Source organism: Sorex araneus, chromosome 7 (genome assembly GCF_027595985.1).
Source record: "Sorex araneus isolate mSorAra2 chromosome 7, mSorAra2.pri, whole genome shotgun sequence".
NCBI lineage: Eukaryota > Metazoa > Chordata > Mammalia > Eulipotyphla > Soricidae > Sorex > Sorex araneus.
In genome coordinates, this window is record NC_073308.1 from 18256899 (window position 1) to 18271049 (window position 14151).

General features: G+C 45.6%; 1 protein-coding gene across 3 annotated transcripts in view; it reads left to right on the forward strand.

Annotated features, from left to right (window-relative positions):
* TGFB2 (transforming growth factor beta 2) overlaps positions 1–14151 on the forward strand; it is an 83459-nt gene that overhangs the window by 8627 nt on the left and 60681 nt on the right. For 2 of the 3 annotated variants that reach the window (XM_004613011.2, XM_055144548.1), the window contains exon 2: positions 8228–8314. The exons of the other annotated variant lie outside the window; for it this stretch is intronic. In XM_004613011.2, coding sequence (XP_004613068.1) covers positions 8228–8314 — 87 coding nt within the window. The remainder of the gene's footprint in view (positions 1–8227; positions 8315–14151) is intronic. 3 annotated transcript variants of the gene reach the window in all.

Genomic DNA, 14151 nt, shown 5'->3' on the forward strand with positions numbered 1-14151 from the left:
GATGCCAAAAGTAAATGCTAGGGAGGAACTAGATGCTGGTTGTCCTGAAGGACTCTCAGAGAGAGGCAAAGATGAGGAGAACTGAAGACCATAGGACCCACTCCAGGCCCATGGCAGTTGCTCAAAAGCGGTGTTTTGCTTAGCAGCTGGGCTTGCTCATTGCAAGTTATTAAATCTGCATGGTGGACGTTCTAGTTATTTCCTGCTGAACTCAGATGTTGGCTTTGCCATTGATGGCTCTGCAGCCAGGGTGGTCCCCCTTCCTTGAATCCAATCTCCAATTGCTTCTTCAGTCATCAAGATGAATAGTACAGCACCTACTCATGGGGATGAAAAGGGCTGATTTGGGGCAGAGAGATAGTACAGGGGTTAAAGTACTTGCTTTAAATGTGACTGGCCTGGGTTTGATCCGTGGCTGTAATTGTGGTCTCCCACGCACCACTAGGAGTGATCCTTGAGTCAGAAGTAATCCCTAAACACTATAGGTAAAACAAAACAAGAATGATTGATTCGTGTCAAGAATACCTGTGTCCAACTGACCCCAAGGCTCATAGGACTTCTTCACAAGGTAACCATCACTCATGGAGGCACAGATACCATTAGAGCAAAGAGACCTCCTTGTTTTGTTTTGTTTTTGCTTTTTGGGTCACACCCAGCGATGCACAGGGGTTACTCCTGGCTCATACACTCAGGAATTACTCCTGGCAGTGCTTGGGGGACCATATGGGATGCTGGGAATCGAACCCAGGTCAGCTGCGTGCAAGGCAAATGCCCTACCCGCTGTGCTATCTTTCCAGCCCCAAGAGACCTTCTTGTTTGATTCCTGGTCAGGAATGAACTTATCATGTCCAACTGCGATAATGTGCCATCAATCAGATGCAACAGAACTGCACTTTATAAATATTAAACCATGAGAAGAAATTAAAAGCCATCAGACGCCCCTCTGCTGAATTTGAAGCCTGTATAAATAACATTGAAAGAAGGCCTGAGATTTGTCCACAGGAAATGCTCCTATCTGGTGACCTCTGCGAACCATCAGTTGCTAAAGCACACCCCAAAACCCAAAGCTGAGGGGCCATGTGACAGATTCCTTCTGTCTGCAGTGCTCAGTGCTGCAGGCTCTTGCAGTCCTACCAGCTTCTATAAGCATAGATAGAGAGACAAAGGCCACTGAAGATGTCACCAGTTGCTTTTTGGGGTGTCTGCATTTAGGGAAACGTGGCTGACAATCTTCAAGGTCTCTATCTGACTCTCAGTCATGTCAAACCTGCCTTTCAAGCTTCTTTTTTTTTTTCTTTTTCTTTTTGGGTCACACCTGGCGATGCACAGGGGTTACTCCTGGCTCATGCACTCAGGAATCAACCCTGGCGGTGCTCAGGGGACCATACGGGCTGCTGGGAATCGAACCTGGGTTGACCACGTGCAAGGCAAACGCCCTACCCTCTGTGCTATCGCTCCAGCCCCCACGTCAAGCTTCTTGACTCCACCGGAAACGCAACCTGGGTTTGAGAGCATAGGGTCCCTTGGAGAGATGACTTATGTGGGACTGAGTTTCTGTGCTGGCTCAAGCCATCCTCCCAGCTCCCTGCCAGAGTATGCTGAGATAGAGGCCGGGAGAGTGAGGCCAGTCCTGGTTGCAGGCAGGATGCTGGCCCTGACCTCATTTCACCCCTCTTACTGGCTATGGCTGTGTCTTCACTGGCAGGTGATTCATTCTGAAGCAGATTTTAAGAGCGAGAAGCAGTGAAGACAGTGGAGAGAGTCTGGAGGGGAGAAGTGGTCGGGAGTTACCATACACGCTCTGGGGAGGAGATGGAGCTGCAGGGTGGGAGCAGAGAGGTGGGGTTGTTTGGTGGCTGGTTTCTCTGTATGGGGCCAGGACCACAGTGGTGTGGAGGTTCCGTCTGTGTAGAATTCGGGAGCTGCTGCCTGAAGTATTGGGAACCACATGGCATGTAAAACTGGGGACAGAACTCAGGGGTCCTATGGGCAAAGCCTTGCTGAATGGGGAGGGGAAGAAGGAAAGGGAGGGGGACAGGACAGGGAGAGGGAGAGAGAGGAAGATACTTTGTGGAGCATCAGATCCAACCCCAGCATGCCTGGGAGAAGGCGTCACTGCATCTCAGGCTTTAGTATCCATGAGGAGGGACAGCCTGAGAGATTCCTGTCTGCAGCCATGGTCCTTGCCCTCATTCCCTCAATGAGCCCAGTTACCCCCAGAAGGCCAGAAATGTGGGAGCTGAAGGTGCACAGAGAATGATGTCTGTGTGGTGACCGTGGAAATTTATGGAAGCAGTCATGTTGCCTGTTCATGCTGCAGGCAGCTGCATCCTTCCCTCCTGGGTCTCCTTCCCTCAGGCCTTTCCCCACAGGCTCTGTGTGGGGGCTGGGGGACAGGTTGGTCCTGGTGAAGAGCCGCTGTCTTTCTCTCTTTGACAGGACCAGACCCCTGTCCTGGAGCCTGCACTGGTCTTTGTCCAGGAACCCCTGGCACATGTCAGTCCTGGAGAATAGGAGGAATGTGAATGGGACCGTGATTCTGTTCACCACACTCAGCCAGTCCTGGCCTGCTAGTGGACAGGGAACCATCACTTACAGGAAGGATGCTGCTGGAATCCCTCCTTCTCACTTTCCTTGGGGCAGGAGAAGCTGCTGAAAGACCAGGCATCTCAGGGTTTCTGCAGATCTCCAAGGAAGTGCAGCTAAGAGAATGCTGTGTATTTTTCCAAATGTTCCTTTTAGGGGGTCAGAGAGAGGCTCAGAGGGCTGGAGCCCGGTTCCCTCCCTCCCAGCATCACAGAGTGCCCTAGAGCACCATTAGGAGTAGCCCAAACTGGGAGTAGCCCCTGAGCATCACTGGGTGTGGCCCCAAAACACACAAACAAAAACCCTCCCCAAATTGCCATTTAGATGTGCGAAAATATCTATTGTTGCCAAAATACAAATGGGAATTTTCTGGGAACTAGAACTTAATTTTTTGCTCTTGGATTTGTTTCACTGTTGGTAATTCAACACGCCTTAGATGGAATCCATCAGAGAGTGTTCTCCCTGTACCAGAAATGGCAATAACTTCATTATTTCTCCCACTTGGGGCCTTTATTCTAATTCAGTCATTTATATCTCCATCCGTTGGCTTAACCTCATTCTTGCTTTCTGTTCTGACATCTTCATGACAATGCTATTAAAATGGCTTCTGCTTTCTTTATAATCAATGATTATGGTTAAATTGCTGGCTAAGAATGCCCAAAAGAAAAAAAGTAGATGTTTTATTCTAAGTCCACTCAAAGGGAGAGGAGGGTGTGGACAGAGTGGGGGACACAGAGAGAGAGAAAGAGAGAGAGAGAAATAGATGGATACAGACAGACAGAGGAACTTTTTTCTTTTTTCAAAAGCAATGTTCCCTTAATGTCTGTAACAGGCATCTGGAAGGAAATGTTTTCAAATCCAAGATAGTATCTTGACATTTGGGACTTTGGGGTGTGGTAGCAGGATGTAGGGGGGCTGCTCCATAGCTCTTGACTTGTCCAGAAGCTGTGGGGTGTAGAAACACTGATGAATTGTAGGCACTGCCTTCATTTCTGAAGCAGCAGTGGTCACCTTCGGATATGCCTATTGAAATGTGTGTATACCAAAGAGCCTTTGAGAAATTCACTGGATGCTCCTTGGATCACAAAGCCCATTCATTGGCCTTGTCAGCCACATCTGAACTAGTTCCTGGCAGCCATCTCCTAGCACCTCCCCTTGTGCCTTCTCCTCCGTGGAATGACTCATTGCCAGAGTGTATCTTGGAGAGAGCTATAAAGAATTCCACTTCCAGGAAATAGCACCATTGGTCATGATACCATGCATAAAGGGCCATGTCTAAGTTCATTAATTCTTCAGCATTGGTACTGGGATTCTAGGAAGAGGGCCTGCTGACCCTAAGTCATTAGACTTTGGGGATCAGCCCTTTGCCTTTCTTGAGAACATAGTACGGGGGAAATTCTCCGAACAGAGGTTCATTGTGGCTTAGCACTGGGGAGGAGTCATTAGTCCTTTCTTTGAAGTTGCTGTGAACCCAAGAGAGGTGTCTTAAGTGATTGTATGTCAGATTTGGGAGGAATTGAGGCAGAAACTAATGAATCTGCATGGAGTTTTAGTTGAGTATTTGCAACGAGTTTTACTTTGCTTAAGATACCACTGCAATAAGTCCAGAATAGCTTTCATTTTGATTTTGCAGCTCTTCATAAAACCTATGTAAGCACAATAATATCCTGCAAATAAGGAGATCATTATGCCTGATTCACTTGATTGGGTGTTTTGAAGTCAGTTGACAGTTTGCCAAAGGGTTTTCTAACCTACAAGTTGTAAAGACAGATGCCAGTAATTGTTGTATTTGATCATGCAAAAGAATAACCTGCAGGATTATTATTGATGTCCACCCCCTCACACCTTCCCTTCATCAAGGACTGCTATTCTGTGGGCCTTGGTCTGGAGAAACCTTCTTTCCAAAAAAACAGCACCCCCCCCTGAAGCTGATCTAGAAACATACTCTGGCTGCTCTTGATAATTGTGTTTTGTTGCTTTATTTATTTTATGTTTTAATGAAGACAGGTAGTGGTTTTTTGTTTTGTTTTGTGTGTTGTTTTTTGCTTTTTGGGTCACACCTGGAGATGCACAGGGGTTACTTCTGGCTCATGAACTCAGGAATTACTTCTGGTGATTGCACGGGGCTCCATATGGGATCCTGGAAATTGAACCCAGGTCGGCTGCTTGCAAGGCAAACACACTACACACTGTGCTATTGCTCCAGCGTCAGGTCATTTTTATTGAAGAAAATTTACTTAGATGTGATGGGAAAGAAAGAAAGGAATACCTGAGACACAGGCTTCTCCAGAGTGGAAAAGGCAGAAGTGAGAAAGAAAGAGACATGTGTTCAAGAGAGAACACAGGATTGAAAAAGCAAGCATGCCTGTTGGTTTATATTTTACCTGCTTCATCACCCATTAATTCTTCATCTTAGAATTAATTTCATCATCTTCTGGGTACCTTGGATGTCACCCAGAACAGATTTAACTCCAGGACTGTTTCTGACTTAGAACTTAGGTGAACACTACTCCCTGGACCCCACTAGTGAGTGCCTAAGAGTTTCTATAAGATATTATTTTCCCCATGACTGTTAAGACTAAGGCTGAACACTCAGGTTTTTCATCAGGTTCCGTATTACTTTATGAAACATTTTTGCATCCACCAAAGCTCCATTGATCCCTCAAAGGAGGAAATCACCACACAGGGCCCATTTCAGTATAAAAAAGTTGAGAGTTGATTATTTTTAAACCTAGGAATTACTTTCTTGAGCCTAAACAGTCATTAGAAGCAGCACTCGTGTCCTTCATCCAAATCATGTTTATGTTCAAATTAATCCTGACACTTAGAGCTCCTTGAACCTGCTTCACAACCAACCTATCAAACTCAAATGACCTCGGAGTGGCGGAGAGTGGGGGGAAAGACAGGACAAGATGAAAACAGTTTTCCTCATGCTGCAGTTTAGCGGAGTGGCAGTAAACCAAAGGTGCATATTTGAGGATTCAGAGCTGGACTCTGCAGACTTTACCTCCCCTGGCACCCCAGACCTCATCAACCTCCCCCCAGGATTGAGCCAGCAGGAGACGTGGATCCCTGGGTGGAACTGTCCCTGCAGCTGTCCCTACTGGCCTAATGAAGGGCAAAGAGGGCAATCTTCCCCAAATGCAGAGAATTCTCATGGGCTTGGGGGTAGAGCACAGGATCACTGCATCTCTGCCTTTCCTGGGTGGAGATGTCAGTGTAAGCTAACTGCCAGTCTCTGTTCTGAGATGTTCAAGGGGAGAACAAGGAGTTTGTTTGATTGGCTAATCTTGTGACAAACAATTTACACGCAGGGAAGCTTCTAGTCTTTGCTGCCTGATGCTGGGAGGCCGTTTCTCCCTGTAAGACAGTGGAAAAACTCTGAAAATAAACAACATGGTTGCTTATTGGGGAGAACATGTGTGGTCAGATGTCAGCCGAAACCACATATGGTGCCCGCATGATAGCAGCATGGGGGTGCAGAGGCCTGGGGTATGGAGGGGATCCCTCTCGTGGTCGAGAAGTCCAGAGCCTCGTGTTTCCAGGAAGGGGGCTCTCACTGGCAGGAGACCCCATTCAGGTGTGAGATCTTGTTAGTAGATAGAATGTTCCAGAAGACAAGTGACAGGCTCTGGACAAAATCTTACACCTGTGTTTACTTTTTCCATTTTTAATGGTCTAGTTGAGATGTGATGCGGGATCAGTTTTGGGTGTTCACCAGCATGATTCCATATTTGCAGATATTGCAAAATGACCTCTGAAATGTTTTTCCACCGGATAAAGTTATGTTTCGTTTGTCTTTGGGCACATCCAGTGGTTCTCAGGGCTTTCTTCTAGCTCTTCCTTCAGGGGTCACTCCTGGAGGGGATCATATGTAGTGCCAGTGGTAGAACCCAAGTCAGCTGTTGTAAAGCAAGTGCTTTGTCAAAAGCTGAACTATCTCTTGAGCCCCATAAGTCACATTTTTTCCCTCCATTAGAATGAGAAATTTGCATTTGATGCTCTTTGGTGGATAGTACAACAGTGAGGGTGCCTCACATTTGTCTGACCCAGATTTCATTTCTGACACCATGTGGTCCCCTGAGCATTGGCAGGTGCAACCCTGGAGCCCCACCCAGTGCCACTGGGTGTGGCATCAGCATTGCTGATTGACCCAGATATTCCTGGTACCCCAGGGTTTATGCAGCACCACATCCTCAGGCCCTTGAGCTGAACCCATTGCCCAGGTGCTTGAGAATTGCCAGTGGGGTCCCTGGATCTCCTGAGCACTCCTTGGGAAGCCCCCAGGATGAAAAAAATTAAAAAGATCCACCCTGTTAGCAAAAAAATTGCCATACATGTTGTTATCTTTGTTTTTTGATTTTTTTTAAGTTGTGGGATCACGCCTGTGTCATGTGTGTGATGGAGTTGTACAGCAGGGATCTAACCCAAGGCACACTCATGCTAGGCATGTGCTTTGCCACTTAGCCACATTCCCAGCCCCTTACTCTCTGTATTTTTAGTGGCGAGATGAAAAAGTACAAATTGGTGTGGAAAACATAATAAAAGGAGGGCCTTTGTTATTTATCAAGTCTGATCTGAAGGGTGGCTGAGTTCCTTCTGGAAGATTCACTAAGGTGGGATCAGCTGTGTGACTTCTTAGTATCTATAAAAGGTACAAACGGGGGAACCAGTCAGAGTCTCTTCTGTCAGAGAGAGATAGAGATAGAGATAATGTTATTTGCCTCAATCACCTCTTTATTTGTTAGTCTCTTATTAAATCTGACCTCTTATTTCAATCTTCTCAAACCCCTTGGCAGTAGCCTTCTGTCTGCTTCATCTCACAAAGCACAGGTTTGAGTGGATGGAGTAGAATCATGTCCAGATTGGCAGGAAACTGAGTGCCCAGAGGTTTCGAGCTGTGTCTCTTCATGCAAAGATCCCATAATGGTTATCAACTCCACCCCCCCATGCAGAGGATGGCCTTTGCTTGGCCACCAATATACTCATTTCTATTTAACTTTTGGGGGGCTCTGTTCTCTTTGGTAAGGATGTGCTGGGCAAGAGACAGTCAAGATTCTATGGTGGGTTCTTCCAAGAAAGCGATATGCAGAGCTTTAGGCCGTGTTCCCCACCATGGTGGGTCCATGGGTCCATCCTAGGAACTTCTGCTCTTTCTGCACTGTAGTTCATCAGCCCAGGGTTGCTTTGCTCTGGCATTTTGGATCTTGGGAGAAGGAGGTGGTTTCTAATTAGCAGTGGTGATGGCTGTTTAGAAGAGAACTGAGATGTAAATCAGCCAGAGGGAATACAACCTTCTTCACAGACAGGCTGCTTCTGCCTTTCATATTCATCTCTAATGCTAGTCATGGTATTATGGGACCATATCTGCCTAGACATTGTGTATTGCTCTCACGAGAGTGTGTCAGATGGGAAAGGGGATTGAGGAGCCTGGTGGTTGGTTAAGGTCTCTTGAAAGATCTGGGACTCAGAACCTGGAATCTTCGACAGTCTTAGTGTCTCAGTAATGGGGACTATAGATTTGGGGAGGTGGGGTAGGGGCGATGGTGAGAGCTTTCATGAGCCCCTCTGGTGCTGTGAATCTTTGTGTGAGTCTGTAGTCAGTGAAGTGGCTAATGCCTGTGCTTTTTAAAACTCCTAGCTGTCTGCTCACTTGTTGCACCACCCTCTGGCTCAGAGGGCATCTTCTGCTCCTCCAGAAAGTCTCAGGTGCTCTGTGGGTACTTTGGTGAGTACACTTGACCCTTCCTACCTCCTTTCATGCTGGGATAGTGGGGCCACCTTTGCACTATGGGGATCATGACAGGGAAAAGAGTGAATTCTGAGACCAATCCCCACCCCTTTCAGGTGCCCCGAGTTTTTTAGTCTTTTGAGTTTATATAAGAAAAACGACAACCCCCCTGGCTGACTGTTGCAGAATTGCACGGATGGTGGGTGGATGAGAGATGCTGGGGGGTCGGGGGGGGCAGACAGTTTTGAAATGGTCCTTTCCTACTCCTCCCGGGGAGGCTGCTCTCTGGAGGGGGCCACAGTCTGACCAGGCCATGACTGTTCACTGTCTTACTTGTATCTATGTCTTTATTCCTGGTCGTGGCTCAATGGATGTTTCTCATGCTTGAAATGGAGGGAGAAGACTCTCTCATGATGTTCGGGTCTGCAGGACAGAACACACTGTTGTTATTGTGGACCCCTCATGCTGCTTCTGGGCTGTACGAGAGAGAGATGGGTTTGCCAGGTGCCCAGGCTGTAGTGGCTTGGACCTACAATCTTGCCACTGGCTCACACCACAGGTGCAATCCTCAGTTGCCAACTCCTCAGAGCCGAGTGGAAGGTTGAGGGTGGGGGGTGTGGTCAAACAAGCCCCAAGTCTCACCCCTTTCTGATTTGCATATGAAGTGATGGGTTCCACCAGTTTTTATGGCTGCCATGTGATTCTAAAGCACCGAATGGGGCTCAGATGACCTCACCACTGTCCCTGCTCAGGGCACAAGGAGAGGAATACTGGCCCCGAAACTCATGGCATTTTGGTGGCTCTGTAAAACTCTGGGTTATAGCCCTATCTCCACTAGCCACTGGGGCAGGTTTGAGAAATACATCCTTAGGTGGTTTTGTCCTTTCAGCAACAGTTGGAGCGCGGTGGCAGAAAGGGAGATGGTGGGTCTTGCTCCTCACCAATGCTCTGTTCCAGCTTTTATAGACCTCAGGGATTTGTTTCTATTGGGGATGAGCTAATCTCTTTCTTTGTTTAAATTTGCTTTAATCACCCTAGTACTGCTAATAAGGTACCGTGGTTGCTCACTCTGCAGGGTAAGATGCAATGTACCTGGCTTCTTCGTCATCAGGAGAATTTATTATTCTATTTATTTACATTTTTTTGGGCCACATTCTGCTGTGCTCAGGGGCTTACTCCTGACTCCGTACTCAGGAATGACTCCTGGTAGAGCTTGGGGGACCATATGGGGTGCCAGGGATTAAACCCGGGTCGACTGCATGCAAGACAAGTGCCCTGCCAGCTGTACTACGGCTTTGGTCCCAGGTCAGTTTATTTACAGTGGACTCAGCAGGGTCCAAAAAGTTCCTCAAAAGGAGCTGGTAGTCTTTAAACTATGCATTTAATTTAGTAAGGAGAAGCCCAGGAGTGGAAGAATGAACCTATATTTTAATTTTTATTTATGCTTTTTAGTGGTGTGGGGCATATTGGGATACACCCAGTTGTGCTCAGGGACTACTCCTCCCTCTGTGCTCAGGCGTCACTACGGCAGTGTTCAGAGGAACATATACTGTGCTGATGATCAAGTGAGGATTGGCTGCATGAAAAACAAGTGCCTTAACCCCTTTAAAAATATATTTATTTTGTTTTTGGGCCATACCTGGCGATGCTCAAGGGTTATTCCTGGCTCTTCACTCAGAAATTACTCCTGGTGATGCTCAGCGGACCATATAGAATGCTGGAGATTGAACCCTGGTCAGCTATATGCTAAGCAAATGCCCTCCCTACTATATTACTGGTCTAGCTCCTAAAGAAGTACTTTATTTTTAGTTTGGGAACTTTTTGGAGGGACACAATCAGGAGCACTCAGGGCTTATTCCTGTCTCTGTGGTCAGGGATCACTCCTGGAGGTATTCACTGGGGACTCATGTGATCAACGCAAGAGCCCTTCCTACTGTAGTCTATCCCTGTTTCTTAAAGATTTTTGGTAGAACTCTCTCCCTCTGTGTCCCTGGTACTGAAGAAACCTTTTTTAAAAAATTTTTTTTAACATTTTAGCATTTATAGAAATAAACATGTGTTTTTTTTATGTTAAGGGTTTTGCCTTTTAAAATTTTATTTTATTTACTTTTTAAATTGAATCATTTGACTTGTGGGACCCCAGGGGGCCCCTTCTGGTGATTCTTGGCTGACTGAGCCAGTGGTTCAATGCAAGGGCCCAAAGATGTGGCACTAATGGGGTTCTTCAAGATAGATTCTTACAAAGCTGTTCATGAGTAGGTTTCAGTCATACAGTGTCCCAACACCCACCCCTCCACCAGTGTACATTTCTCAGCACCAGTGTCCCCAGTTTCCTTCCCATCACTGCCCCGACACCCTCCAAACATGCCTCTATGAAAGGTGCTTTTCTTTTTCCTCCCACCTTTCCCTAACCCCCTCCTCTCTTTCCTTTGGGCATTGTGATTTGCAATACAGATACTGAAAGATTATCAATATCCCTTTACCTACTTTTAACACTAAGCTCTTGTCCACTGTATTCATTCCCAGCTATTATTGTCATACTGGTCTCTTCTCTATCTTACCTACACTCCGCCCCACACACAATTGTGATTGATTTCAACCATTGATCAGTCCTCCTAGGCCTGTTTTCCCTGGCCATGGATATTAGTCTCTACTATATATTTTTATATGCCACAAATGAATGCAGTCATTTTGTATCTGTTCCTCTCCTTCTGACTCATTTTACTCAGCATGATACTCTCCATGTCCATTTATTTATAGGCAAATTTTATGATCATTTTTCCTAACAGCTGCGTAGTATTCCATTGTGTAGATGTGCCATGGTTTCTTTATTCACTCATCTGTTCTTGGACACTCAGGTTGTTTCTAGATTATGGCTATTGTGAATAGTGCTGCAATGAACATAGGAATGAAAGTGGTGTTTTTGCTGTGTGTTTTTGTTACCCATAGTATATTCCCAAGAGTGGTATTTCTGGGTCAAATGGGATCTCAATTTCTAATTACTTGAGAAATGCCCATATTGCTTTCCAAAACCAATTTGCATCTCCCTGATGATTAGTAATAAGGAACTTTTTTTTCATGTGCCTTTTGGCCATTCAAATGTCTTGAGATAGCTACTGTTCATTTCTTTGCCTCATTTTTTGATGGGGTTGGATGCTTTTTTTTTTTAAATTTATTTATTTTTAATTAGAGAATCACCGTGAGGGTACAGTTACAGATTTATACACTTTTGTGCTTATACTTCCCTCATACAAAGTTCGGGAACCCATCCCTTCACCAGTGCCCATTCTCCACCACCCGTAAACCCGGCGTCCCTCCCACCCTCCCCAATCCCATCTCCCCCCCACCCCACCCTGCCACTGTGGCAGGGCATTCCCTTCTGTTCTCTCTCTCTAATTAGCTGTTGTGGTTTGCAATAAAGGTGTTGAGTGGCCGCTGTGCTCAGTCTCTAGCCCTCATTCAGCCCGCAACTCCCTTCCCCCACATGGCCTTCGACTACAATGTAGTTGGTGATCGCTTCTCTGAGTTGACCTTTCCCCGGAACGTGAGGCCAGCCTCGAAGCCATGGAGTCAACCTCCTGGTACTTATTTCTACAGTTCTTGGGTGATAGTCTCCCACTCTGTTATTCTATATACCATAGATGAGTGCAATCTTTCTATGTCTGTCTCTCTCTTTCTGACTCATTTCACTCAGCATGAAACTTTTCATGCCCATCCACTTAACTACAAAATTCTTGACCTCCTTTTTTCTAACAGCTGCATAGTATTCCATTGTATAGATGTACCAAAGTTTCCTCAACCAGTCATCCGTTCTGGGGCATTCGGGTTTTTTCCAGATTCTGGCTATTGTAAACAGTGCTGCGATGAACATACATGTGCAGATGTTGTTTCGATTGTACTTTTTTGCCTCTCTGGGATATATTCCCAGCAGTGGTATTGCTGGGTCAAATGGGAATTCAATATCTAATTTTTTGAGAATCTTCCAAATTGTTTTCCAGAAGGGCTGAACCAGTCGGCATTCCCACCAGCAGTGAAGAAGGGTCCCTTTCTCCCCACATCCTCTCCAACAGCGGTTGCTTTTGTTCTTTTGGATGTGTGCTAGTCTCTGTGGTGTGAGGTGGTATCTCATGGTTGTTTTGATCTGCATCTCTCTGATGATTAGTGATGCAGAGCACTTTTTCATGTGCCTTTTGGCCATTCGTATTTCTTCCTTGGTAAAGTTTCTGTTCATTTCTTCGCCCCATTTTTTGATGGGGTTGGATGTTTTCTTCTTGTAGAGTTCAACCAGTGCTTTATATACCATTGATATCAACCCCTTATCTGATGGGTATTGTGTAAATATCCTTTCCCATTCTGTGGATAGTCTTTGGATTCTGGTCAATGTATCTCTTGCGGTGCAGAAGCTTTTTAGTTTAATGTAGTCCCATTTGTTGATCTCTGTTTTTACTAGATTGCTTAGTTCCGTGCCACCTTTGAAGATACCTTTATCTTCAATATCGTGGAGGGTTTCGCCGACCTTGTCTTCAATGTACCTTATGGTTTGTGGTCTAATGTTGAGGTCTTTAATCCATTTTGATCTGACTTTTGTGCATGGTGTCAGGTCAAGGTCTAAACCCTTTTTTTGCATGTGGTTGTCCAGTTGTGCCAGCACCATTTGTTAAAGAGGCTTTCCTTGCTCCACTTCACATCTCTTGCTCCCTTATCAAAGATTAGATGGTCATACATTTGGGGTTGTGTGTAGGGATATTCCACCCTGTTCCATTGGTCTACGGCTCTGCCTTTGTTCCAGTACCATGCTGTTTTAATTGTTACTGCTTTGTAGTAAAGTTTGAGGTTGGGGATGGTGATGCCTCCCATCATCTTTTTCCCAAGAATTGTTTTAGCTATCCTTGGACGTTTGTTATTCCATATGAATTTTAGGATTGCTTGATCCATTTCTTTGAAGAGTGTCATGGGTATATTTATAGGGATCGCATTGAATCTGTATAATGCTTTAGGGAGTATTGCCATTTTGACAACATTGATTCTCCCTAAGTTGGATGCTTTTTTTGCCGGTCGGCATCCCCAGCAGCAATGAAGGAGAGTTCTTTTCTCATCTCTACCAGCAGTGGTTGCTTTTGTTCTTTTGGATGTGTACAGTCTCTGTGGTGTGAGATGATATCTCATTGTTGTTCTGATTTGCATCTCCCTGATGATTAGTAATGAAGAGCATTTTTTATGTGTCTTTTGGCTATTCAAATATCTTCTCTGAAAAAGTTTCTCTTCATTTATTTGCCCCATTTTTTTTATGGGGTTGGATTTTTTTTTTCTTGTAGAGTTCAACCAATGCCTTGTATATCTTTGATTACCCCTTATCAGAAGGGTATTGGGTGAATAACCTTTCCCATTCCATAGGCTGTCTTTGTGTCTTGGTCACTGTTTCTTTTGAGGTGCAGAATCCCATTTGTTTAATATAATCCCATTTGTTTATCTTTGCTTCCACTAGCTTGGGCAATGGTGTTCGTTAAATCTTTGAAGATACTTTTAACTTCAATGTGGAGGGTTTTGCCTACATTTTCTTCCATGTACTTTATGGAGTTGGGGAAGAAGTCTTATTCTAATTCTCCTCTGGGTTCCAGAGGGGAGGGAAAGGAATTACCTTGCTCTTGGTCATTGATGCAGCCAGAGGCCAGCCCTACCCCTGAATTCAGGGCTGAACTGAATGCCCTTGACTTCTTGTGATTCTCAGCTGACAGAGATAGTGATTCAATGGAAGGGCCCAAGAATATGGCACTGCTAGGGTCCTGTGGTGCTGGGGTCCGTGGGCCACCCCAGTATTGCCCAGGGCACCTTCT